General features: G+C 45.9%; 1 protein-coding gene across 2 annotated transcripts in view; it reads left to right on the top strand.

Annotated features, from left to right (window-relative positions):
• Nucleotides 1-451: 451 nt before the first annotated feature.
• Nucleotides 452-27,457, top strand: part of APPL2 (adaptor protein, phosphotyrosine interacting with PH domain and leucine zipper 2) — a 50,869-nt gene continuing 23,863 nt past the window's right edge. Inside the window, exons 1-7 of one of the 2 annotated variants that reach the window (XM_032836492.1) lie at nt 452-686; nt 7,137-7,235; nt 19,470-19,529; nt 20,082-20,153; nt 23,703-23,790; nt 26,970-27,011; nt 27,128-27,186. In XM_032836492.1, the coding sequence (XP_032692383.1) occupies nt 633-686; nt 7,137-7,235; nt 19,470-19,529; nt 20,082-20,153; nt 23,703-23,790; nt 26,970-27,011; nt 27,128-27,186 (474 nt within the window). In that variant the 5' untranslated portion in view covers nt 452-632. The remainder of the gene's footprint in view (nt 687-7,136; nt 7,236-19,469; nt 19,530-20,081; nt 20,154-23,702; nt 23,791-26,969; nt 27,012-27,127; nt 27,187-27,457) is intronic. The other variant, XM_032836491.1, reaches the window with a different exon arrangement.

The raw sequence follows: 27,457 nt of genomic DNA, 5'->3' as shown, positions 1-27,457 counted from the left end.
GACCTCTGCGCTCAGAGCTGTCACGGGGGCACTGGGATTTATCTGGAAACGAGTGGTGTGTCAAGAGTAGGCTCTTAAAATTATTAAAAAAAAAAAAAAAAAAAAAAAAAAAGAGTAGGCTCTTCCCTCCGTTAAAGCAGTGGCGCGGGACCCAGGGGCAAAATCTGTTCGCTCCCATCCCCTTCGATTCTAAAGTCGTCTGGGTAGGCGCCAAATAGATAAAACCTTATCGTTCCCCGTTTGGGGCCTCGACCAGCATTGAGTACCCAGCTGCCTAACCGCAGACCTCGAACCCCCCGCCGCGCGCACGGAGCCGCGGGACCGCTTAGACGAGCTGTAGGTATCCCCGACGCGACACGAGACGAGGAGCAGCGCGCCGGAAGCGGGGCCGCCACATTTCCGGTGGCCGGGCTGTACGAGCTCGCCACACTTCCTGTTGATCCGGTTCCGCGGAGGGCTGGGCTGGGAGGAGGGCCGGCGGGCGGGAGGCTGCGGGGGAGGCGGTCCCTGGCCAGACGTGGGCGCGCTCGGGCTGCGGCGGGCACAGAGCGTTTGCCTCGTCGCTTCAGCCCGGAGCACCCTCGGCGGCCGCGCCTCCCGCTCTCCGTCCTTCTGCCCGGCCCCGCGCCACCATGCCCGCGGTGGACAAGCTCCTGCTGGAGGAGGCATTGCAGGACAGCCCCCAGGTACCTCCCGCCGCTTCGGTCCCCCCGCCCGGGGGTCTGGAGGCCGGGGTGGCCCCTCGAGCTCCGGGGTGGAGGCCGGGTGCGCGCAGAGGCCGGGAAGGGGCACCCCTCAGGCGGGGCTGGAGAACCCGAGAAAGCCCCCCGCGGCCAGAGTCTTTGTGTCGTGACCCCTTTTCCAGAGTCAGCTGAAACTGACGCTGCCCGGCCTAAAGTCGGGCTCCACAGCTTCGCTGAGTTCCTCGGACAAATAGCCTTTCTGTGCCACAGTTTTGTCATCTGGGAACACAGGGATAATAATTGTCCCCGCCTCACAGAGTTGTCAGAATTAAATAAGGGAACGCCTGTAAAGTTGTTAGCGGCAACGTCTGGTACAGAAGTAGTCTATCTTAGTTATTACTACTGCTGCTGCTGCTGATGCGGTGGGTCCTGGCGGGTTTAGGGCCAAGATGGGAGGCGGAGAGCCCAGCTCTCTTTCCCAGCGGTACCCTTCGGCACGGCTTTCCCATTTTGTCAAGCGAAAATTACAACACCTGCCCCATTTGTCGCACGGAGGGACTTCATTAGCACGCTCGAGATGAAAGTTAAGTCCTTGGAGCTCTGCAGATGAAAGCTGCTGTGTAAATAGAACAGATGAGTGCAGAGTGACAGGAGCTCATAATTCAGTGCCCTTTTCTTCAAGGAACTTTTTTGCCCCGCATTAGCGTTGCCCGGGCTTCGTATCTACTCTCCGGGTTCTGCATCTTCCTGAGTTTATTTGAATCAGTCTTTTTATCCCCCCGGGTGTCTCAACTCCTCAAAAATTCGAGTAAGATTAACTTGTTTTCCTTCTCTTTTCGTTTCCTATCCTTTTTCTTCTTAGAACATTACACTCTGGGGGATGATCTCTTGATGGACTCTGCATCTTGCCAGTTCAGAATCAGCAGTCAAACGGCAGTGTGCTTAGTTGCCTTGTCTCCATTTCTTTGTGCTCTTCCTTAGGTAGACAAGTAAGAAACTTGAGCAAGCTGTGACTTTTTTTTTTTTTTTAATTGGCATCTGCTGCTCTGATGGACTTTTCAAAGACCCCTTTGAAAGCTCTAGACCTGTGGCATTTTAATGGGACTGAAGCCCATTGGAGAAGTCATTTTGTCCATCCTCACACATAATGTGAGATATGAAGATAATAATCTAGAATTTCTAAGGATACCGTTTGGAACAGGGATTTCCGTTTGCTTTCTCGTCCGGAAGTGCAAAGCTATATTGCTTTCCTAACTGATCATGGTGATGGCTGAGCCGGGTCAGAGAGGTTGCACTAACTGATTGTCCTATGTTTCCCTCACTGAGAAGTCACATTCTGCATTTCTGACTGTCACATGAGTGAATATGCACCATTTCTGAGTGGTTTACAGGGTTTGCTCAGCTGGGAGGAAGCAGAGGGAGGACTGGCAAACAAGTTGGGAAAACTGGATCCTAATTCTTGCTCTGCCACTGACTTATCATGTGACTGGGGCAAGTCACTTACTTATCTGCACCCTGTGGCTGGCTCAGTTTTCTCATCGGCAGAATGAGGCACGTGGAGCAGTTGATCTTTAAGGGGCTTTAGAAGCTTAGAATTATATTGCATGGTTTATAACTTTGAGCTTGTATGTGGAAGAGGAGGTCTGGTGGCACTGGCATTCCCATGTAATGTTCCTCTTAATGTAGGGAATTGTTACTGCTCTGGGGACTTAGGTGTCACCCGACCAGGATTCTTCATGAGGTTGGTGCAGTGGAAGCTAACTTTCAAGGTCTTTGATAATCATCAGAATATATTTATTTAGCAGTCTTATATGGGGTGTGTCCCTAAAGCGACCTTATTCTTGAAGAAACCCATAGATTTGGAACAGGAGGAAAGCAAATCTGATTCCTTTCATGTGTAGAGAATAAAAACAATAGCAATCACCTATATCACATGTACATTTTCTGCACCAGACATTATTCTAAATCCTTTACCTATAATAATTCACTTTATATTTCCAACAGTCTTCTGAAGTAGGTCTCCTATGAAAATTACCAAGGAGCGGAGAAGTTAAATAACTTGCCCAATGGCAATGGCAGAGGCAGGATAGGAACCCAGCAGGCTAGCCTGTGTTGTTCAGGTACTACCTAGCACCTGGCATTTCTATCATCGGTGACCTACAGTGTTTCGCTGAAAGGAAAAGATCCTAAGAAACCATCTATTGTTTGTTTCTTCTGGTTTTTTGAAGAGAACTTATGAGGGTTGCTGCAGCAACCTGCACATGATTCAGTAAGTGAACACAAACGCTTTTGTAACTGAACTCAGTGACCCAAGAAGAGCCGAATAACAGTTGACCGCCCTTAAACACATCTATTCATTTTGTCCTTTTTTAGCACTGCACGGTGTATGGAAGACTGGTGTGTGTGTACACATATCATTTCTGGTTACACATTTCTGGTATGTGAGAGGCAGAATGTTTTGGGGACGAAGCTTCTGACTGGTCTCCGTTGCCGTTCGCGGGCCTCCGCTCCTTGCCAGGCGCCGCTAGATGCTGGGAATATTGTGACAAGGTAGGAGTGCCTGCCCTCCATGGGGCACAGTCTGTCCCGGGGGACAGATAAGGAAAGCAGTGCCAGGGTCGTGTGAATGGGCTGTGGTAGGAACACAAACGCAGCATTGAGCAGCTGCCGCGCTGACTTCTTCAGGGGCTCAGTGGCTTTTGTGTAAGTAGTCCGCTTTTGAGATAAGATGAAGACAAAAGCGGTATTGCTGACTGTTTTCTTGATCTTTGTGTGTGTGTTTCCTTTGCAGTTGGCATAACTGAAGCCCAGAGAAATGAAAGACTTAGTTCCGAGATCATGCAGTGAGTGGTCCGACTGGGAACAGCCCTCCTTGACCAAACCAGGCTTTCTTTACCCAAACAAGGTGCCTCAGAACAACCTGGGGTTAGGTCTTGTGGAGGATAATATGTGTATTTTATAATCAGAGTTACTAAAATTGTGCCATTATATGGTCAGATGCTATTCTGGAGAATAAAAAAATATCTAGGACTATTTTATTAGGGAACACCCCGTTTCTTTAAGATGGAGGGACGATGTGGAGCTGAGGCTGTAGCCCTAGTGTGTTTGTTTCTTCTGGCTAGGCATACTCTTAAAAGTATAGGGTAGTAGGAAAAGGATGGAGCTGAAATCCTGATTCTGCCATTGTTGCCTTAGGCAAGTTACTTGACCTCTCTGAGCTTGAGTTTCAACATGTGTACAATTAGAATAAAAATAGTTACTTAATGGGATTCTTATGAAGAATGAATAAAGTGTGTAAAGTGTCTTCATGCCTGCACGTCATAACTCCGTAAATGATTGCTGTTACCTACAAGTGATTGGCAGCAGGGTCTTTCGGACTTTTAAGTGGAATCTTTGATGTCTGGTGTACCTTCAGCTGGTCTTGGTCTCATTCCTTACATTCCAGATATAGAACATTCCTGTTGTTTCAGATATAAATTCAAGCAGATATGGAGCTGATAACGTAGGTATCAAAAACAGTGCCTAAGATAGCCGGGTAGATTTATTTCAGTGGTGATCCTGGCCTACTTAGAATGACTGGATTTTTCTTGCCAGTGCTCACGGCGGTGGGTGGTCACGGTAAATATGTCCAGAGTGTGAGCAAATGAAATACTGGTGATAAAGATTTGGCAGTTAATAGGCAAGAGCGTGACAGGATGACCGAAGGGAAGCCGGCTCCAGGCAGGACTTGGGCTGGGGGCCACAGCGCATGCCCACTGATAAAGTTCGGCCAGCTGGGTGACAGGTGCAGCCTCCTGCAGGGGAGGAAGCGTGGCCGTTGGTGCCCATCAAACTGGGATTGACATCCCAGCCCTGCTGCTTCCCAGCCGTGGGAGCTTGAGCAGCTTTCTTGACCTTGATGAGCCTCAGTTTTATTATCTGTAACATAGGGTTAAATATCCATGTATCTACCTCATAAAGTTGTTGGAAGGATTAAATGAAGTAAATATTTAGTGCTCAGCACAGTGTCTCATAGGAGGTACAGAGTAAAAGGGAGGGTTCATTTTCTTTTTTCTTTCTGGAAGACCTTTACATAAGCCTTCTCTTTTTCCTCTTCTCATTTTCCATCCTACTTTATTCCTGAGAGTTCTAAAAACAATTAATAGGACTCGACTAAATGGAGATCAGTAGTAGTTAGAAAAATGAAATCTCAATGCAGTTGTATCATTCTTTCCTTCTCATTTTCCTAGACATGTTAGTTATAGCAAAGGAAGATACCAGAATCATAAAAACGTGAGCTCTTCCAGCACTGACATCATGAATACAAAGAGACAAAAGGTCCTTGCCCATTAGATAACATTTATAGATAACTGTACAGATAAGTATTGCTGTGGTGTTAAAGTGAAATCATACAGAGATTCATGCTCCTTTCCTTTCTGAGTCTCCGAGACTCCCCGTCCATATCTGCTCAGGAAGCTCTGCTCTCAGAAAAAATGAGATCATACATGTAAAGCCCTTAGTGTCCAGCATATAATAAGGAATCAGAATTCATTATTTTCATAATTAGTTTCATCTGCTACCACTGTACATCACACACTGGGAGGGACTTTGTGTGTGTTTGTTATCTTAGTAACCTTGCACATCAGTGTTAGAGCCTGAATTTGGACCCAGGACTGATATGGTCCCATGGGGATCCCAGATGCTTTGAGAGGTGCAGCGGGCTCTAAGCTCTTGGAGAACAGTTTGGGTCTAATCACCTCTGAATCCCAGTTCCCAGCACGTTGTTTCGACAGATACTGGATAAAGGCAGAGATGTGTGCATCTGTGAATGGATACAATCTTTTTTCTCCCCCCAAATAAGAAGTCTGTTTAAGATAGAACGAAGAGTTCGGAACTGATGTTTTCCACCTACTGGTTGACATCCATGCATCTGTTATGAGAGCCGGTGGGTCACAGTCATGATTTTTGTTTACAAGTGGAAGGGAACAGAATAGAACAGGAAAAAATTGGAGTGTATATGCATACTAAAGACAAATATTGTTTGGTAATGTGTTTCGTACCATTGTTTTTAATTTTAGAAGTTTTGAAGAACTCCGCTCTGGCACACGAATGACATACTGTATGAGCTCTGATATTTTGCTGTGCATGAGAGCTCTTGAAAACCTGTCTTATGTTTTCCATATTCATTGCATCTGGTCCCTCTTTTGATAAGGATTGATAGTGAAGAGAGTACCCTGGTCTCACAGAAGGTATTTTTAGCCTTGAAGGCCTCAGCGAAGCCAGGACAAGTGTGTTCTGCTGCAAAGTACACTGGAATTTGGGGGACAAAATCCAGGGGAGACAGAATGATCCAAACCCCCAGGTGATTGAGGGCACTATGAAGTCCATCCCTGCTCTCTGACCTGAGGTTAGAAAAAGAAAGAAGGAATTGAAATGCATATGCAGGGAGATAATGAGCCTTAATAGATTGTTCTCTGTAAAGTGCTTTGATATTATCTTATTAAAAGCATTTCTATAATTTACTATCCATTCTGTGCCTAATGGGTTATTTTTAGAGACTCCATTATTACTGACATAATATTTTAATTTCCCACTGTGCTGAACACATTAAGTAAAGTCCCTTGAGTAGATATGGTCACTTATGTGACACCTTCATACTTACTTAGACACCATCTCCCATGTAAATATTTCTTCAGTGTTCCATGTGTCCAGCTTTGTGCACAAGAGCGACAGGAAACACCTTCCCTCTAATGACCTTGCTCGGCTGCTCTGGGGCACTGAGTACTTAGCCTTCCTGAAGGGACGGAGCTAGCATTCTTGTTAAGTTGCGATTTCAGTTTTGTGCCCAGACCCACTGCTGGTGGACCCAGGGTATAAGAAATTTCCTGGCCACTAGCTTAAAATTAGTTGAATAAAAGATGACGAAAGTTGTGGAAATTGACTGTAGTATCTTAAGAGGAAAGAGTGACGCATTCCTGCAAGATGTCCAAGTTTGCAGAAAACCAGACCAGCAGTTAGCTGTTGGGGTGATGCACTGCTGGGCGTCCACACCCCAGGTAAAACACTCAGATCTGGCATCGTGTTCAGTTTATGGGCCAGAAGGAGAGGCTGCCTTTTTAACTTTTTTTTTTTCCAATTGGATGGACTCTCCTGGTGGTTAGGTAGGGGCTAAATCGAAACAGATAATAGCCCTCAAGTCTTACTCTTTAGAAATTGGCTTTCCTTCTCTGGCCCCAACATTCGAATTGTATTCAGTTTGCCCCTGCGTTGTAGTCTGAAGGATGAGGAAAGTAGTTTTAAATTAAAGCTCCAGAAATCAACCCTCCCTAGTATTATCAGTAAAAGAATAAAGCCGGAGAATTGGCATCTCCCTTCCCCATTTTAGAGAGGGGGGTGTGCGTGCACGTGTGTGTTTCTACCTCCTCTGTAACTTTTCCACTTAGGAATAAATGGACTTCTCTTCTTTCCTCGTAGACTCGCTCTTTACTGAGCGTGTTTGAAGAAGATGCTGGCACCCTCACGGACTACACCAACCAGCTTCTCCAGGCGATGCAGCGCGTCTATGGAGCCCAGGTAGCTGGCCCTGCCCCCCCCCCCCCCGGGAGGAGGGGAGTAGGCGCCCCCTGCCCTCACCTTGAACTTGTCTCAAGGGACAGAGGAATTTGGGTCAGAACAATGCCACTGAAAATTTTGTAAGTAAAATCAGAATCGATTCTCTCCCTTCCGTTCACCTTAAAAAACTGAGGACAATCTGTTTTCTCTGCTAAAGAAAATGGGTCATTTTCCTGTAGCTAGTAAAACCCGTAGAGAAGGACCACGTCACTGGTTTTAATTCTTAAAAAAAATTCAGCCCCAGAAGGGAGCATTTGTGAATGAGCAGGGGTCAGTATCCTGAGACATGCTCTTTGTCTTTCTCGTAAATGGGAATCTTAGATGTCAGTGTGGGAGGGTAGAGAGGGTTTTCCACATGCTTCCTCTGAGAGGGCTTGAGTCACACTTCTGAAACTATTGGGTGGCTTCTTTGTTTTGAGGAACAAATATCTCTGACTTGCAAAACAATGGAAAATAAATTGCTGAGTAGCAAAAGTGAATTTTTTTTGATCGAGAAGTGCCTCTGTATGTTAACATTCTAAGGGAAGACTTATAAGTTACTTAACATTCATTATGTTGCACATTAAAATTTATGGTGGCTGATGCTTTTGATTATTGATTCCTTGCTGACTTAAATCTGTGTGTGTCAATGTTTCTTTCTCTCATTGATGATCTCTAAGGAATACCACATTCGGTATATAATATATACTAATAATTATGTGTGTCATTTCTCATATAACTTAATATTCATATGTGATCATTTATTGTTATCATTGTTTTATTAGTCATGTATTCATATCGTCTATGGGACGAAGACTCAGTCCTTTCCATTAGAGTGCTTATGTTTGGGTGGGGAGACAGAGAAAATATTTATCTAGGAGTGTTAGTACCGCTAAGAGAAGAGGTTGCCTAACCCAGAGAAATTGTGCTCAGCACCCAAAGGGAGGAGGATTGTGACAGTCGAGATCAACTGAATATTGCACAGCTTCTGGACATGATTTCAGGACTTTTACATGGATTTTTTTCATTTAAAATTCCCAGAATGTGAGGTGGGCATTGTTGACACCATCCACATTTTATGGGTTAGGAGACTTAAGGATTCCAATGACAAGTGACTTGTCCAAGTCCACCCCATTACTATATGGCAGAGCAAGTCAGCTGGAACCGGAAGCCCAAACTCTCAGCTACTAAACCTGGAGCAGCTTGAACTAGGAAAGTGGCAGTAGAAATGGAAAGAAGTGGATGAATTTCAGAGGTGTTCAGGAGGCAGACTGTGACTGATTGGACCTGAAGGGGTCAGATGTGTGAAGGATGAGTCCAGAATGATGTCCAGGTCTTTGAGTTGAACAACAGGGTGGAGAGTCAGGAGCACATAGGAAGAGATGGAGGGAGGGTGTGTGTGTGTGTGTGTGTGTGTGTGTGAGTGATGGCAGGGATGCCAATCATAATTCTTTCTTGAAAGGCTGATTTCGAGGTGTCCATGGGACATCAAAGTGAGAAAGAGCTTTTTAAAGGTTCAGATCTGAAGTTCAGGCTGGAGATACAGATTTGAAATCTCTAATGTATTATACAAGTGGAACTTAATTGGGACTGGTGTTAAAACCCAAACAAATGTGCTCATGTGTGATATTGTTTTGGTAAGACATTCAGAAACTAGGGCCATATTATGTTGATTTTTTTAAACCCTATTTATATTGTATTTTTTATATTCCCTACATATTCAAAATTTAAGAAAATAATTTTTTTCACTGGACTTGGACCTGAACTTACTTGCTGTTCAGTGATTTGAATATTGTCATTAAATGATTTGTCTCCCGTTTAAGGTTTAGGAGACCCAAGACTTAAGGGACAGTGTCTCTGTCACTCTCAAAAGTTTCTGTTCTGCCTTTCCATGTCTGTCAGAATCATTTACTTGGAGATGTCCAGATGCGTTCTTACGCGTTTTTTTCTTTTGAGCCAGAAAACTACATTTTGCCAAAATTAAGTGGGTCGTGCATTCCAAGAGTCTGTAAACCGGCTTTTTAAATTCACACCACATGATCATCACATGGGTTCTCTACTGGCCAGAAACCCTTCCTCCTGCCTCGGCATTTCCTGCAGCAGGGGCTGGCGGGAAGGGCTGCTTAAGCTGCCAAACTCAGCAACAGATTCGAGCAGTGGCCAGCGGCATCCAGATCGGCTGGGTCAGGGTCAGTTGGTCTTCAAGTTTATGTGAAGGCTTAGGTGTCTTCTTTTGTTTCTTTGTAATTAAAAAAACAAAACTTCTTTGACTCCTCTTTGATGAATTTGTTTATATACCTGTATTTATGGGTGTGTGTATACATATGTATAGTAATACTTCACCAGTGTTTTCACTCAGCTTTTTCCAAGTTATTTCTTGGTTTATTTAACATTATTCCTTGACTATTTTACACCTAGACCTGTTGAATTAAATTAGTAGGGTTTCATAATCTCATTTTTAAAAACACAGGCACTTAGCAAGATGTTTTTGCATTATTGTATTTTAAAAATCAGGTATATACTGCTGGTAAGTGATAAATGATTCACTTTGAATCAGACCGCATGGTAAATTTCTGTATTCTGATAGGGTGAAAACCACTGAACCTCAGTTTTAGAAAGAGGAAGAGTGAGGACAACTAGAGGAAAGTTCTGTGAGCAGTTTTGCTGATTGTAGCTGATTTGGGGCAAATTTTAAATTTTATTTCACGTATATGCTAGAATGAAGCTACAGTCCATGAGCTGTTTTTCACATTTTACCGTGGTCCCAGAAGTCACGTCTGGTCTTTTGACTGTCACATGTGCCTTTGTAGGCCATGGGAACTGAGTGCCTTGTTAGGGGTCACTTGAACGAAGGAGGCAGTACACGTTTCTCATGCACTAACGGCAGAGATGGGTTACATAAAAAGGTCTGCTGTTTTGAGGATGATTGGCTAGATAAGGTTAAAATCTCCTTAGTGTCTGAATAGACGCATCTGTGTCTATATTCAGTTAAATCTCAGATTTTGCATTTCATAGATTTTACAGAATCTCATAAATAATCAAAACATCTGCCATAATTTTGTTTCTTTCTTGGAGAGGTTAAAAAATTTTAAATATTTAAAGAATGGATTTATTAGGATCTTACAATGAAGTTTACTTAGTAATCTCCTTGTGAGTATTGTGGTGAGAAAACAGGGACCAGTGAAATGTCCCCAGCATTTTTAGCGAAACCCAGCAATTCTTGGAATCTGTCTCCTCCAACAGATAATGAACTTCTGTAGTCAGTGCCTTCAGTCTGGATAGAATTTTTTTCTTTTTTTTTTCTTTAAGTAGATTTTGGATGGATTCTTTTGAGGTGAGAACAATTGTTAAGCCTCTTTCATTTTCCTTCAGCAAAGCAGACTTACTCACCCATAGTTCTATCTCTACAACTGTTCTTCAACCTTCTGGAATACAGAACTACACATCCTAAAAACTAAAAGCCCAAACTGGAGGTGGGAATAGTATCTTTTCAAATTATAGGAGGTGATAGGAGTAAAATATTTTGAAGGGAAGATACACAGAAATTTGGTATTATAAAGAAAAAATTTTTCTTCTTAAGAAATGTTGTATACAGTTGACACTTGAACAACATGACTGAATGGCACATGTCCATTTATACGTGGATTTTTTTATAAATACAGTACTGTAAATGTATTTTCTCTTAAGATTTTTCTTTCTTTTTCTTTCTTTTTTCTTTCTTCTTTTTTTGTAAAGATTTAGAGAGAGTGTGCATGTGCACAAGTTTGGGGAGGGGCAGAAGGACAAGATTCCAAGCAGAGTCCCTGCTGAGCCCAGAGCCCAAAGGGGCTTGATCGCACCACCCTGAGATTGTGACCTGAACCAAAACCAAGAGTGGGATGCTGAGCCAGCTGAGCCACCCAGGGGCCCCTCTCTTAAGATTTTCATAATAACATTTTCTCTTCTCTGGCTTACTTTATTGTAAGAATAAAGTATATGATACATATGACATACAGAATTTGTGTTGACTGTTGATGTTCTTAGTAAGACTTCTGGTCAACAGTATGCTGTTAAGTTCGGGGGCAGTTCAAAATTACGTACAGATTTTTGGCTGCACAAGGCAGGGCTTGCCGCCTAACCCCTGCATTGTTTAGGGGGCCCCTGTATAGAGATCTCAAGTTACACAAGCTAATGCACCTATTGGGAAACAATGGGAGGAGTGGGCTTCCAGGAGTGGGAGCTTATAATAGGGCTGGGGGAGGATTTGGAAAGCAGATAGGGTCAGAACTGCTTACTGTAATAACAGAAATAATAGTCTCCATTTATTGGGCACAGAAACATACCACACACTAAGCTCAGCATCTCCTTTGTAGAATCTCATTTAGCTTTCACAAGAAAGGATAGGTACTACCATAGCACATGTTTGCAGATCAGTAAACTAAGACTCAGGTGATGTATTTTGCCTAATATCATAGTGACAGAACTAGAATTTGCACTCAGGTCTTTGACTCCAAGACCTTCACTCTCACCCTGAACCAGTACGCTCTACCCTTTTGACATACTGGCCTCCAGAAGTGGCAGCAGAGGGGGCTCCTGGGTGGCAGAGTCAGTTAAGTTTCTGCCTCCGGCTCAGGTCATGATCCCAGGGTCCTGGGATCGAGCCCCACATCGGGCTCCCTGCTCAGCGGGAAGCCTGCTTCTCCCTCTCCCACTCCACCTGCTGTGTTTCCTCTCTCGCTGTGTTTCTCCCTGTCAAATAAATAAAATTAAAAAAAAAAAAAAAAGAAGAAGAAGAAGTGGCAGCAGAGGCTGAGGAAGTAGGAGCTTTCCAAGGTTGTTCTTGTCCCTCTAGAACAATCCCCACTATTAGACAGCCAAACAGCTGTGTAGCACAACGGTTCCGCCTTTAACTGTGGGCTCGCTTTCCGACGTTCCCATTACCCACAGCCAACTGTGGTCTAGAAGCAAGTGCTCCTTCTTCTACTGTATCTGCAGAAAGTCAGTAGTAGCCTAGAGCTGTGCCGTTCCCCTCACTTCATCTCACCATGTGGGCATCTTATGGTCTCACATCATCACAAGAAGAGGGGTGAGTACAGCACAATGAGAATTTGAGACAGAGACCACATTCACATAGCTTTTATTATAGTTACAGTTGGCCCTTGAACAATGGAGGGGTTGGGACGCTGACCCCCGCACAGCTGAAAATCCTCATACAACTTTTAACTCCCCCAGAGCTTAGCTAGTAATGGCCTACTGTTGACCAGAAGCCTTCCAATAACATAGAGTTGATTAACACATATTTTGGGTGTTGTACATACTATATTCTGTACTCTTACCATAAAGTAAGCTGGAGAAAAGGTGTTATTAAGAAAATCACAAGGAGGAATACATTTACAGCTCTGTATGTATTTACTGAAAAAACTTGGCATGTAAGTTGACCTTCAAACCTATGTTGTTCAAGGGTCAACTATATTGTTGTAATTTTTCCATTTGGTTATTGTGAATCTCTCACTGTGCCTAATTTGTAAATTAAATTTTATCATAGGTATGTATGTGTAGGAAAAAACAGTATATGTAGAATTCCGCACTAGCTGTGATGTTGGGCATCCACTGGGGGTCTGAGAATGTGTCCCCCAGGGAAGCGGGGACCCACTGTATGTGAGGGGGGGGAGCCAGTTCTTTTTTGTATCCCAGAGTGACTTTCCTTGTTGAATTAGTTTTTATGCATAATTGTTTTAGTCAGTGCATTTCAGTAGCCCTGAAAACCAGCCAAATTGAGGTTGATATGACAGGGACTGAGGAGAAATATGAAAGTAGCTTCAGTGAGGGAGCAGAGAGCCTGAGTGGTTTCTAGAAACTACTTCAGAGACCGGGATTCCTGCTCTTGTTCTGCGTGCTGCAGGACCTACAGCTTTTCCTCACCATGGCTTTGGTGGTGTTCAGATTAGTATGGAAGATGATTCTGGTCGAGGCTTACTCGCTTAGATACAGGACTTAAGTGTGTGGCCTTGAACTCACAGATCTGAGTTCCAGTGCTGGCTTTGGCCACTTGCTGTGTGGTCTTGGGAGGGTCACTTGTTTGCCCGAATTACCTTGGCAGGTAACAGAGACCGTAATCATGGCCGCCTCACTGATTATTGCGAAGGTTAATAGAGTTTACCTGTGAAGGGTGAAGATCAGTTCCTGCACAAAAGGCTCTGGGTGTTAATCATCTTCTAAGTCTTATAATAACAATAGTTAAGATAGCACATTGTCCTGGGAATGTTATTTCGGTTCAGTAGAAGCTTGGTCCTCTGATCCTAACTTTGTTGACGGAGCAGTCTGTCCTTGCTCTCTTCACTTCCTCACTGGGTGTTTGATGCCTGCTCCTCATGCCACCTCAGTCTGGCCTCCCTCCTCCATTTCAAAGGGGGACAGTTTAGTTCCCAAGTCATAGCCTCTCCACCTCGGGCCCTGGGCCAGCACCTGATCCTTTAATGACACCCCCCTTGAAGCGGTCTTGCTTTGGTTCCTGTGACAAGGTCCCTTCCGGTCCCCTCCTAGTTTTCTGCCCATCCTTCTAGATCTTTCTCCTTTCTTGGCACCCTGTTGCTGCCTGCCCCTTTTAAGTCTTGGTGTTCTCCAAAACCGCACTAGAATCCTCTGCTTCATATTTTGCTTCTAGGGTTCAGATCCCTTGAGCAAGTCTGGTGGTTTCAGAATCTGTTTCTAGCCCTTGTCCCTGGGTCTTTATTCAAGACATTTTCCTCTTGGTGCTGTGGGGAGTGAGTGCTCAGCTCTTACCCGATCCAGCAGTCCCCCGATCCATCCATCATCCTGCCTTCAGGAGGTGTCTTCCCCTTTCAATGCCTCCTCCATCCAAACCTCCCTCCCTCCCTGTCTTCACATGCTTCCCTGGCTCCCTGTGCAGTTGAGTTTGAACTCCTCAGCAAGGTACGCAAGCTCTTCATGAACTATCAGCCTGATTCTCTACCCTCTTGTTTGGCTGTTCCAGAATGTGCCAGGCCCTCCCCATGTCTTGAGACTGTGCTCTGCCGTTCCTGCTGCCAGCAATCCCCATCAACCCCTTCCCTTGACAAATCACCTTCCCGGTGTTAAGACCTCACCTCCGAGGTGTCTCTGGCACCTTTCCTTCCCTCCTCCCGTCCCTTCCCAGCCGAAGCGCGCCCATGTGCCCGGATGCGCCCTACACTTGTCGCTCCCAGCACTTTCGGTGCAGGAATGCGGTTTCCCTGTCCCTCGGGGCCAGGAGATGCCAGAGCAGACTCTCCGCCTCCAGTGCCCGCACCAGGCCTGGCCCCTCTGCGTGTTAGAGCTGTAGGTGTTGCAGGTGTGGGGTGAAGGACCAAGCTGGGGACACCTGCAGCTGAACGCCAGCACCGCCCAGCTGTGTGCTTTGTCGTCCTCCCGAATCCCTGCGGGTCCTCTGCGTCCTCGCTGGGGTGCCGTCTTCCCTCAGTCATCCGACCAGAGGTCGGTTTTCCTTGATTTCTCCTCCTCGCTCACGCACTGCATGCTGTTTTTGCCTCAGAAATTCGTCACGGGTCCCCACCGCCTTCTGCGCTTTCTGCGTCAGGCTGCGACTGCCCTCTCCCCTCACCTGACCTCTCCAGGTTGTCCCGCCACCCTCCCGCCCTGGCCCCTGCAGCGCGCCTCTCCACCACGGCCACTCTTGAGCTTTCCTCTGCTCCTGTCAGGTCTTGTCACTCTCCTGCCCACGTTGCTCAGGGCTTCCCCATTGCCTCCCAGGTAACGTCCCCGTCCCCAGTGGGCACCCCTCATGGCCACCCCTCACCCAGCACCGCATCCTGCTTCCGTTCCTCGCGCCCCTCGCTACTCCTGTGCGCGGCCCAGCCTGCGGGCTCCTGGACCCCGGCTTTGTGGTAAGCACATGGTGACTGAGACTTTCCATGATGGGCTTGAGGTGACATTGCTGGGATGGAAGCAAGCACTTGGTGACTTTGACCCCCGGGGGTTTCCTCTGCCCCTGCTCCCAGCCTCACCGTAGCCATCCGGGATGGATGTGCCGCCAGCAGGGGCGTTTGGGTGGTTTGGGGTGACAGTGACAGTGCCGTGGGCTCTCTGTGCCACCCCAAGATGAACAGTCCTGCTAAATCCTTGGTTTTCCTTTCGGGTTTGCTGACCACTGATGTTGCTGCCTTGGCAGGAGCCACAGAGGAGCTGTGGGATACAGGAGATGCTGTCCGCGAACACTTCATGAAGTGGTCTTTTTTTAAGGATTCTTAGGAGACATTGAATAGCGTCGTTAACAGCCAGAGTGGTTCCAGAATGTCACAGAAAATCTTACTCGTGGAACTCCATTTAGAGTCGGAATTTTAGGCCACTTCTGTTGTTGAACCACAGCTAAAAAAAAGTGCGGGATTTATGTTCCTGTCCCTGGGCCCCGCGAGACATGCCCACTGAGTGCCAGACAGATAACAGGTTTGCCCTTTAGATTGGAAATAGCATGGTGTTAAAAACGCGGTGTGTAGATTTTAAGTCCAGCAGATCTGCGTTGGGTCTTTACCTTGCTGGATATTGGTTGTGATTTTAGAAAGTTACTACCCCTTTTTTTTTTTTTAAGATTTTATTTATTTATTTGACAGAGATCACAAGTAGGCAGAGAGACAGGCAGAGAGAGAGGGAGAAGCAGGCTCCCTGCTGAGCAGAGAGCCCGATGCGGGCCTCGATCCCAGAAACCTGGGATCATGACCTGAGCCGAAGGCAGAGGCTTTAACACACTGAGCCACCCAGGTGCCCCAAGTTACTACCCTTTCTGAGTCTTTGTCTCCTCATCTGTAAAATGAGGATGGCGATAGTCCTTACCTATAGGAGCATTGAAAGGATTAAATGTGATAATATATGACAAGCACTTACCAGCTCCATCAAGTACCTAGAAAAGACTCACTGCACGTTTGCGGGTGTCTGTGTTACTGGTATTTCTTACTCTGCACCCCAGCTCCAGGGCTGCAAGCCTTGCTGCAGAGATAATCGTGTGGGCCGACCTCACAGGGTGTGGGGTAATTGGCTGATGTTGGCAAAGCGTTTCATAAAACCTCTGTGTACAATAGATTAAGTGTGAGTAAGATTAGAGTTGGTCTAGTTCAAAAGATTTTTCACGGCATGTACTCCGCCCAGAAGTTCACTTTTTTTCAGGGCAGGTGACAGGTCGTTTTGGACCTGTCGTTTGTTCCCAGTGAGATCACACTGGCAGAGCAGAATTGTGCAGCCTGAAATCACACACATCTGAAAAAGGCACAGCATTTTCACAAGGGCTTTCTGGGTGAGACCTGGCAGAGTCCAGCTGTACGCAGTAGTTGCGGAAAGCAGCGGTGAATGTTGTGCCCCCTTCTTTGCTTTGAGCAGGGAGCCCAGGAGCGCCCCTCTGGGAGACAGGGTGCAGTCCTACCCAGGCAGCGCTCTGACAGGTTTTTTTCCATTCCATTTGGGACATTTGCCCCTAAGTGGTCAAGAAGAATTCAGGTAGCTGGTGCTTCTTGCTTAGTTTGAAGGCATGCATGGTAGGTATCATGCCTGTTAACCAATTGCTAAAGGATACAGATATAGGGCAGTAATATTTTAGGTTTAACTAAGATAAAGAATGACTTAAAAGAGTAGAAAACAGGGGCACCTCGGTGGCTCAGTCGGTTAAGTGTCTGCCTTTGGCTTAGGTCACGATCCCAGGTCCTAGGACTGAGCCCCAGATCACGCTGCTTACTCAGCTGGAGCCTGCTTCTCCCTCTGCCTATGCCCACCCCTCCCCCGCTTGTGCTTTCTCTCTCTCAAATAAATAAATAAAATCTTTAAAAAAATAGAATATGTTCCTTGAATTTGAAATATTGTAGCTTAATGGAGAGCATCCCGAGGGTGGGTTTCTAGAGACATTTAGAGTCTAAAGCAGGATCAACAATTTACACCCTTGGGCTGGCTTCCTGTTTTTGTAAATAATGTTTAAACAAGGAAGGCACACTCATTCATTTCTGTCTTGTTATGGCTGTTTCATGTTCCAGCAGCAGAGTGAGTAGTTGTGAGAGACGATGCCCAAAAGTAATGTCTATCCGGGCCCTTAGAGGAAAAGTTTGTCAACTTTAGGCTAAAGCATAGGCGGCCTCAGCTCTTAGCAAGACTTGGGATCCTGGAGGGTAGTGTTGAAGTGTGTAGATCTTAGAATGAAACAGACGTGGGCTCACATCCCAGCCCTGCTGAGAACTAGCTGTGTGACCTTCGGCAAGTGTCTTAACCGCTCTGTGCCACAGTTACTTCATCTGTAAAATTGAGTTAGTAATCAGAACCTAACCTACAGGGTTGTCAGAACAAAATGAGGTAATGCATGGAGTACACTTGGTGTGGCATCTGTCGTGGATTAAATGCTCTCCGTGTTAGCTGCTACTGTTAGGGTAAGTCTGTAGGTCTGCAAATCACAGTCCACATGGCACTGCCCCCAGGCAGATGCCAAAGTAGCTTGAGCAAATCCACCTTAAACCCTCCGTCACTAACTCTGAGAAGAGGAGCAAGGGATTTTCTGACATAACAGGCGATCAGCCCAGTGAGTGGGCCAACACCCTCGTGCCCGTGCACTCTCTCTGACCTTCCAAATGGCACTGCTGGAGATGATCGACAGGCACTGTTTCTTGGCAGATTGTTTCATGCGTGTCCATTCTTGGTATTTTATTGTACCTGCCCCCCTCCCATTGTGATGTCACCTTGTGGGGTTAGGAGGTATTTTCCCCTGACCTCTGATTCCAAGTGTTGTGTTAAACCGGGAATTTCGATGAGTCCTCTGACCTTGTTTGCTCACTCACTCATCAACACATTTGTTGAGAGGCTGCCATGTGCTGGGAGCCATCGCATCCCCTCCTCCGGTGTGGGGCTAGTGCTTGTGCATCTGTTCACCTGCTTCCTCTTGGCTCTGTGGCCACCAGGTCTGGTTTGTTTTGAAAGGAGGGGCACCCTGGTAGGATGCCAAAGCCGGGAACTTTTATTATATGTGCTTGTTGTATTCTGGGGAAAAAGGGAGATAGCCATGTTTCAGGGCCAATTAGTGCCTATTCCTTGGGGCCAGGGAAGGAAGTCGGGGAATAGGTCGGCTGGTTGTCAGCAAAGAGGGCTGAAAAAAGTAGGATTAGGACTCCAATGGGTCTTGCAAAGGAAAACCAAGGTAAAGAAAACAAGCCCCTGCAGAGTTCGGGCCTTGCCCTAAAGGAACAGCAAGCCTAGAATTAGAAAGTAAGTGAAGGCCAAGGCCAAGACCAGCCGGTGCCCTCCCCTCCTCTCCAGTCAGACCCTGTGGCTCTCTCTTCTGCTAGGAGTGAGTCCTGAATCTGAAGAGAAGCTTTCAGTGAGCTTTAGAGATGGAAAACACGTGTTCTAGACGGAGGGCATCGACTGTGGGAGGCTAATGGTGGAAAACTGCCCCACAGTCAGAGATTAGAGGGATAAATCAGAGAAGAGGAAGATGAACAATATGGGCCAGTGAAAAGTGGCACAAAACGGGCCTCCCAGGACAGGGCAGTTGTGCTTCTGTGTTCCTATCCAGCAAGACCGACCTAGCCCTCTTGGGTTTGCTGGATCTGATCAGGTCCCAGTGCTGCTGAAATTCCCACTGCACTTAGAATCCAGGCCAGATGTGGACCCTGGAGTTTGTGTGCCCTCTGCCCACACAGCCAGCCTCGTCTTGCCTGCACACCTGCACCCCCTGCTCCAGCTACACTCTGCTCTGTCACCGTTCAGACAGCCTGTGCTGCTTTCCACATGCAAGTCCCTCCTTCTGGAAAGCTGGTTCTCATGGCTAAGTCCTCGTCTGTCTTCAGGGGTCCGCTTATAACCTTTTCCTTAGAGACCATCTGCATGCTCCTACTAGAGCCCTAACATGTCTGCGATTTCCTTTGCAGTTCTCATCATGCTTGTAACCATTTTTGATGTCTGTTTCCCCAGTAAATCCTGTGAGAACACAGACAGCATCTTTCTTGGATGTTGGGCACAGCATAATTGCTCGCTACATTTTTGTACTGACTGACCAGAAGGAGCAGTAATTTGTAAATTGGGGGGGGGGGTGCGGGGAAACAAGCTTTACCCCTTTTAATTTGTTTTGCTCTTGTTTTCCAAATAATTTCTGAACAAACTATTATTTCACAGACACACACATACATTTTTTTAGGGGATTCTCTGAGGTGACGTTTCTCTGGTGCCTCTGTGTCTGTTGGACACATCTTACCTGCTTTTCTCCTCTCCCTGCAGAATGAGATGTGCCTGGCCACCCACCAGCTCTCGAAGCAGCTGCTAGCATATGAGAAACAGGTAACTGGGGATTCACCTGGCACGTGAAGCTGTGCTCGGGGCCCTCGTGAGTGGCGGTCTTGTAAGGAATTCTCCAAGAGCATCCTTGAGAGGCTTTGATTTCCTTCTTTCTTTTTGTTCGTGGTCCACTCCTGTTTTTTCTCTTGTCTTGCCTTTTCCTTTCCCCTGATAAATTCTAATTGGTGATTATCCCAAAGTCTTTATGGTATATTCTAATTAACCTACAGAAGTCACCCACTGCCTTGAGGGTTCATGATCTGCGGAATCAAATTCCAGGAAATAACCCAGTTCCAGAAACTAAACTCAAAGATGACGTTATGTCCAGACAGAAGAAGGGCGATGGCCAACAAAGGATTAGTCAGGGAGGGGTGACTGAGAGCATCGCAGGGCAGGACGAGGCTAGTGCACTCGTTTTCTGCAGCCAGACACTGTGACACCCTGTGCGCTCGGGAGCAGAGTGGGGACTGGTGTGGAGGGCGGTGGGACGTGGGTGGGGTGGTAGCTCTGACTCCCCAAGCCTTAACACCCGGGTCTTTTATTCTCTGGTCTTAGAATTTTGCTCTTGGCAAAGGCGATGAAGAAGTAATTTCTACACTCCACTATTTTGCCAAAGTGGTAGATGAGGTAAGATCACAACATGGCAAAATTTGATTTGATTCCTTCTTGAACTTTATTTCATCTTTGTGTTGGCCCACTTTCCATTTTAGATATCTCCTTAAATATCTCAGAGTATATCTCAACTTGCTGCTCTTCCAAGGCTCATTTCATAAGACAGGTTGTATGCGATTATGTTTGTTCCTGGTGTGAGGAGAAAGGCTTTGTTATACGTGAACAATGGACCAAGAGAGATTTCTGAGAATTCAATTTCCTAAGAAGGGTGTACTGGTTTCTCTGACTGCTTGTAATAAAATACAAGTAGGTGGCTTAAAACAGTAGACATTTATTTTCTCCCAGTTCTGGAGGCCAGAAGTATGAAATCAAGTTGTTGGCAAAGCCAGGCTCCCTCCAGAGGCCCGGGGGGGAATCTTCCGTGGCCTCTTCCAGCTTCTGTTGCCCCTGACTGTCCCATGGCATGTGGCTGCATCCCTCCAGTCTCCACCTTGCCATAGCCTCCTCCCAACCCCACTTCACTCCTTCCCTCTGTGTCTTCTCTTCGTATAAGGACACTTGTCATTGAATTAAGGCCTACCTGGATAACTGAGGATGGTCTCATTTGGAGGTCCGTCATCACATCTGTGAAGATCTTGTTTCTAAAGATTCACATGTTCTGCTTGGACTTTTCTTTGGGGGAGGATGAGGGCGGGCAGGGTTCACCCCACCACAGAGGGTTTCATGCAACCGTTGTTGTAGCTGTACTGCATAATACATTGGGAACATTTGCGAAAAACGGGTAATTGTTAGAAGTACATAAATCCCAGTTGTGATAAACACTGCAGCTCAGATGCTCCTGGTGCTGAGCAGAACCCTCTGCAGAACTGGGTCAGTACGAAATCGTATTTCATCGTTCAAGGAGCTTGCAGTTCTCACAGCAGAAAATGATGAAGCAGCAAAAGAATATGCAGGTGCTGTTTCACTGTCCAGGTGCTGGTGTAGGAGAGATACCGTCTTCAGTTTATAGAATGTGAAACTAACATTGCAGGGTCATTCAGTCAACAAGTCAACCCAACAAGCCGATACTCGTTCAGCAAACACGCATTGACCACCTGCTGTGTAGTAGGTCCTGTTGTAGGCACTGGGGATATAGCAGATATAAAAGGTTGTAAAGGGAGATATAACAGGATATAAAAGAACTGCCGTCCAGTTCTTTTTCAGCTTCATACTTTCTCCACGACTCTGACTCTTTTCACAGTGTATGTTTAAAATGGATACATGTCTTTTCCAGAAGAGGAGGAGCATGAATGGAAAAAAGTAACTAGAGAGGAGTAAAAAGTAATGTTTTTGGAAGTGAGGAGACAAATGTTTCCTAATTAGCCATGAATAAGGAGCCCAGGGGGAGAAGCAGCGGACTACACCCTCTGAAGTCAGGTCTTTTCTTGACCAGAGCCAGTTGCTAAGGAAATGTGGTTAGTTGTCAGACACCCAGAACCGATATTTCCAGTTTAAGATACTTACTTATAACCCTCCTTTCATGGGCAGGAATGATGATGCTTTTGGTGGGGAGTGAATCATTCCCAAAGGCTGGACGGCTGGGAATGTGATGTTACAGGTGGTATGACGGCCTCCCAGAAGCTTGGCCCTGTCGGGGCCTCTCCAACAAGCCTCTTGGCGTGGAGACCTGTGTGTCATGAAAGCCATTAGCTCAGGTGGGAGGCTTCTGAGTAGATTTTCAGGTTGTTTTCTCTACCAGGGCCTGTATCAGGTAGGAAAATTTTCAAGACAAGTAACTTGACTCAGAAAAAAAACAACTAAAAGTAGAGATTTTGTGTGGCTTATATTTTTAATGGAATCCCTAGGAACCAGACACTCCATCTTGTACGCATATAGAAATTTCTGTCCTTGTTGATTTCCCCAAAGGCAGGGTTCCTAGATCACTTCCACTGAGTGCACCCGAAATAGGAATTCACCATCATTATGGATATGCCAACGAGTGTGCGTCAGGCCCTCTACTCTGAGTGTTTTCTATTCAGGTTACTGTTTTGTCGCCACAGTAACCATGCAGGGAAGGTGGTATTCTCCTTATTTTCAGGATGATGATATTGAAGTGCCAAGAGGTAATCTCTTTCCACTCTCTTGAGCTAAGGCACGGTGTTTAGAAGTGATTGTCCCATACCTCTCAAAAACCCCAGGGCAAAAAGTTGGTGCCAAACCCCTTGATCCTTAAGAAATAAGGAAGACAATGAGTAGATAGGAAATTTACCATTCCAAAAGTGAATGATGCCTGGAAAGCCACCTAATCACCCTGATTTTTGGTGTCTTCATCTGAAAGTGGCAGCAGCGAGAAAGCCCACCTAACTGGGCTGTTGTAGAGATTAAATGAGATAATGTGTATCAGGGCATTGAACACACAGCCAGACACATAGTAGGTACACTGGTTGACTTTCATTCACTTAACTGTTAGTTAAAAAGCAGTACATTTCTCACTGAAGTTATTCAGGAAAAGTAGTTAACACATTCTGTCTTGGTGGCATTTATTGGCATGTCTGTCCTCCTGTGTTCTCAGCAGAACAAGGCTGCCGTGCTTTGTCTTGATGATTGAAAGATAGGACATTAACTGCTTGGCCTCCAGCTCCCCTGCCTGGCAAATGATTGTCTGTAAGCTTTTCAGAGCAGTTCTGGAAGTATAGGCCTGAAGGACCAGATCTGTTGGTGGGAGAACTGTGGGTGCAGAGGGGCCTCGTATGTGACTGCTGTCATCGCTGAAAGAAGCTTGGCCAGATGCACGCTGCCAAAAAGACTGCTGGGTGATTTCCCTTTGTTCCCCAAGCAGGAATCCCAAAACATCTTTAGTAATATGTTTTCGTTGCTGATGTCTAGACTACCAGACATTTGAAGTTCGGGCAACTTCGTGAGCATAAGACTCTGTCTCCAACACGGTATAAGGGGAAAAACCTGGAGTTCGGATTCCAGTAGCCCAGGATGAAAATCCCAACCGTTCTGCCTCTTTGCTGTCTGGATGTGGAGAGTTGTTTGTCCACCTGGTACATGGGTACAGTCAGTAAGACCGGACTCTCAGAGTGGGTGAGAACCAAGGGATACAAAAAACCAGAGTAACTCCCAGGCCTGCAGCTGCTGTGGTTTTAGGGTTAGTAGGCTCCCAGCGGGCCGGTCTTGCAAGTGTGACTTCAGCCCTTCTGAGAGGGAGCACACGCATGGTGGCTGGTAACGTGTGACCTGAGGTGAATGCTCCCAGCGAGCTATGCTCACTGCAAGGACATGAACGTGTTCTCCTCCAGCTGGTGTGGCTCAGCCTGGTTTGCACCATACACAGACTGTAGCCATGGGCTCAGAGACTGCTTTAGCAAAACTAACTGAGGCCAGCTCAGAACCTTGCATTTAGTTTTGAGTACCTCTGGGCCTGTTTCATTTGCAGCTTCATGAAGTGTTGTTTATTTGCCGAGGAAATGTAGCAGAACTCTTGAAACACACAGAATTGTCCAGTGTGATCCTGTGTGGAAAGCAGTGTCCTTTATAGTGGGTTTAATTTTTTTCAATAAGATTTCTCTCTTTTTTCAGCTTAATGTTCTCCATACAGAGTTGGCTAAACAGTTGGCAGACACAATGATTCTACCTATTATACAATTTCGAGAAAAGGATCTCACAGGTAAAGTTACTGAGTTCGGTGCCAGTTACCTGCAAAACATCAATTCATTTCATAATTGTTCTGACTGCATTAATTTCTTTAAATATGTGCACCATTGAGAAATGCCTTTCTTTTTCGGAGCACTTCAGTTTAGCTACCTTTCACTGAATCTCCACTATGTTCTTGGCTCCCCTAAAGGAAGGTTACAGGCTAATGAGAAAACTGACTTGGAAACAATCATAACATTATGTGATGAGGGCAGCCGAAGAGAGAGGTACAAGGAATAAAAACAGCACACGGAAAGGTGTGATTACCCTTTTGAAGTTAGAGTGTCAGAGGGGGCTTCCTGGAGATGGTGATCTCTGTGCTGGGTTTTGAAAGATGAGTAAGTGTTTACCAAGGAGACAAAGATGGCAAGGTTTGTATTACTGGTTTGGAGCATTTATAGGAGGCATGCTGTTTTTGGGGAGCCATGAATGCTTTGGAATGTAACGTGGGTGGCTTAGAGAGGGACAGAGGGGCAGGGACCATGCTTTACCTGTGTTAGACCCTGAGCTGCAGCCATGAACAAGGCAGACAAGCTCCCTGTTCTCCTGGAGCTCACATTTGAGTGGGTCGGTAGATCTGGGACTGGTTCAGAGAGCCTGGTTGCCCTTCTGGACTATTTTTGGTTCTTCAGTGAAAAAGCAAAACAAAACTTTAGAGTAATTTTCTATCTCTTGGAAATCAAGGTAGTCAAAAAATGAATAAAAAAGAACCAAAAATCTTGAAAAAAAAGTAGTTGATAATACAAAAGGGAACCCAAACTTTCTAGTCTTTTTGTTCTTTATGTCACTGAAAATATTCACTGCTTAGAGATGGAAGAATTGTATTTTCTAGAACACTGATATAAAAATTGCTGGCCAAAGAAATCTAAACCAAGTACTCAGAGATCTGTTCAGTATAGTGCTGCCTCTTCGGGGGTGGCTGGATGGCTGAGTTGGTTAAGCGTCTGTCTTCGATTCAGGTCATGATCCTGGGGTCCTGGGATCGACCCCCACATCAGAATCCCTGCTCACTGGGAATTCAGCTTCTCCCTCTGCCTTCTTCCCCCACCTGCCTCATGCTCGCTCTCCCGCTCTCTTGCTCTGAACTGAAGTCATATATATATTTTTTTTTTCACCTTAAGTGAAGTCATATATATATACATATATATATACACACACATATATATATCCATATATATATATACTCACCTTAAAATGTAAAATTTATTCAGGCAGGAAAGACACAGCACATCTTAAAGATGGTCTTCTCCCCACACCCACCCATATGGAGATTCCCTGTGATCACGTCACCTGAGGCTCTAGGGAGCAGGGGTATACCTGAACATTTGCCAGGGGTGGTGTGACAGCACTGAAACCTGACAAAGAACAATAAATGATAAGTCAGCTTGTGTGAGGAGAAACCTTGCTTGAGCAGGAGTTTTAGTGGTTTTGTGTGTTGCTCGTCTGTAATAGTATGCAAATCCCAAAGCTGCATGTAGTCCCGTTATGATTATCCAGTGCAAACTGAGAGTCTTAGTGCATTTTTTCATAAAGATTTTCTCTATATAAAATCATAGAAATGTGTGGGGATATCGTTTTAAGAACAAACTCCAAGTCTTTTAGACAGAAAATAATCACCCCCCCACCCCGACCTATGTTGTCAGATTTGTGTCTTTCAGCTTTGTGGTGAGAGGCAGCCCGGGCCATAGGGTCCCGGCAGTGGTAATGACCAGGCCTTGTCAGTCCTGTAGGACTCAAGCGTGGATTAGTAGTTTTTGCCTAGGATGGCGATTTTGTTTTTTAAAGAGAATAAAACTATATGGTAATAGTAAAAAGAGAAGCCTCTTCAGTATCTTTGGAAACAGTGAATCCCAGTAACCTTCTCTGACGACACCAGCATGCAAGTGTAAAGCATTTGGCCCAGGTCATGCTTGAGTCAGCTCGAGAGTCAGCTCGAGAACCAGCTTAGAATCTGGCCTCCCCTCCACGTGATGGTTTTTACCTGACGTTTCGCCTCCTTTTCCATTTATGCACCGATCCAAGTACCTATCTAAATGAAGAGAACACAAACCGATTAAGGAAGCTATTTGACCCGAGAAGGGAAAACCCCTGAGAGTGCTCCAGTAGGAAGTGAAAGGGAGAGGGGAAGAAAGGGAAATGCAGAAAGCAGCCCGATACCAGAAAGGGTAAGAATAACATGAAGAGAGATTGGAAAGCTGGAGGCAGTTTTGAGGCAAACAGAAAAAGGCATAAAAGGTATGAAAATGCTTTCCTTTGTTTGATGAAGCAAAACTGATTGTGGCAGAGTTGTAGAAAGTATCACTTTCTTCTAGATGTCTCTGTGGTTTTTTTTTTTAACCTTGGACAGCCATCACCCTCACTGACCTCGTCGTTTTTTTTCTCAGTCTTGGACTTTGTTATATGTCCTCATGCGTGAGGCGCGTGGCACCCACAGGAGGAAATAGTGGTGTGTGTTGGCTTGTCACAGGTACCCTGTGCTAGATGGCTTCAGACTTTGTCATTAAAACAAATACCTTGGGCGCCTGGGTGGCTCAGTTGGTTAAGCGGCTGCCATTGGCTCAGGTCTTGATCCTGGGAGTCCCTCAGCAGGGAGCCTGCTTCTCCTTCCACCTCTGCCCCCCTCCCCTGCTCGTGTACTTGCTCTCGCAAATAATCACCCCCATATTCCTTTGTTAGTGGTGGCTTTGCCAGATGTTAAAAATGGCCAGCCAAAGGGCCTTTCTAGGTTCTAAGTATGGTCCAGATATTGTGAGGAAAGAGGTATTAGAACACTCTTTGGGGGTGGGGGCGGCGGGCAGGAGAGTCCGAGCTTAGCTGTATACTCCAGGTCTCCCTGAAGAGCACCTGTCCACCGCGCCCTCCAGCCCACTTCCCCCGGGGACCCTCTGCTTCATGGACCCCCCAAATGCTGTCAACAAGGAGTGGGTGGTCAGGGTCAGTCAGGGTCCCAAGTTTGGGATGCAGCTGAAGCCACAAACTCCAGTCAGACCAGGAGGCCAGAGCCATGTGAGGGCAGAGGCCCGGAGGAGGGGCTCACAGAGCCGTCCTCCTTCCACACATGGACTTTTATTTCTTGGGGAAGCACAGAGCTCTGGGTTGGCATATTTTACTTTCCTTTGCTCTAAGATTTTTTTTTTTTTCTCTCTTGTTCAGAGGTTAGCACTTTAAAGGATCTTTTTGGACTCGCCAGTAATGGTAGGCCTCCTCTCCGTTCTTGGCGCGTGGGTTTAGTATGTGTGTGGGTAGAGATGCTGAATGAATGTTCTTGCCTTTCAGCCCATCTGGGTGCTAAAATGCCTCTTTATTTTTAGAGCATGACCTCTCAATGGCAAAATATAGCAGGCTTCCTAAAAAAAAGGAGAATGAGAAGGTAAGAATACCTACCTGACGTCGTGTTTTTCGCCTCACTTACTTAAGCTCCTTTTCTACGTTCCTGCTGTGAATTCATGGCGTTGAGGGTACCTTGATGAATTCTTTTTCTTCATTCATATACATAGATTTTTAATTATTCTGAACCTCATAAGTAGACTTCTACCTCCCTATTCTGGCTTTTCAACGTGGTTTATTAGACAGCAACTTGGAACCATTGTATAATTACATTTGCACAGTGATTTCAGATTAGCTCGGTACCTTGTGCTTGT

Source organism: Lontra canadensis, unplaced genomic scaffold (assembly GCF_010015895.1).
Source record: "Lontra canadensis isolate GAN:19392208 unplaced genomic scaffold, GSC_riverotter_1.0 scaffold93, whole genome shotgun sequence".
In the NCBI taxonomy this organism is placed as follows: domain Eukaryota; kingdom Metazoa; phylum Chordata; class Mammalia; order Carnivora; family Mustelidae; genus Lontra; species Lontra canadensis.
The sequence above is the reverse complement of the archived record's forward strand: the minus strand, read 5'-3'. Positions and strand labels throughout refer to the sequence as shown.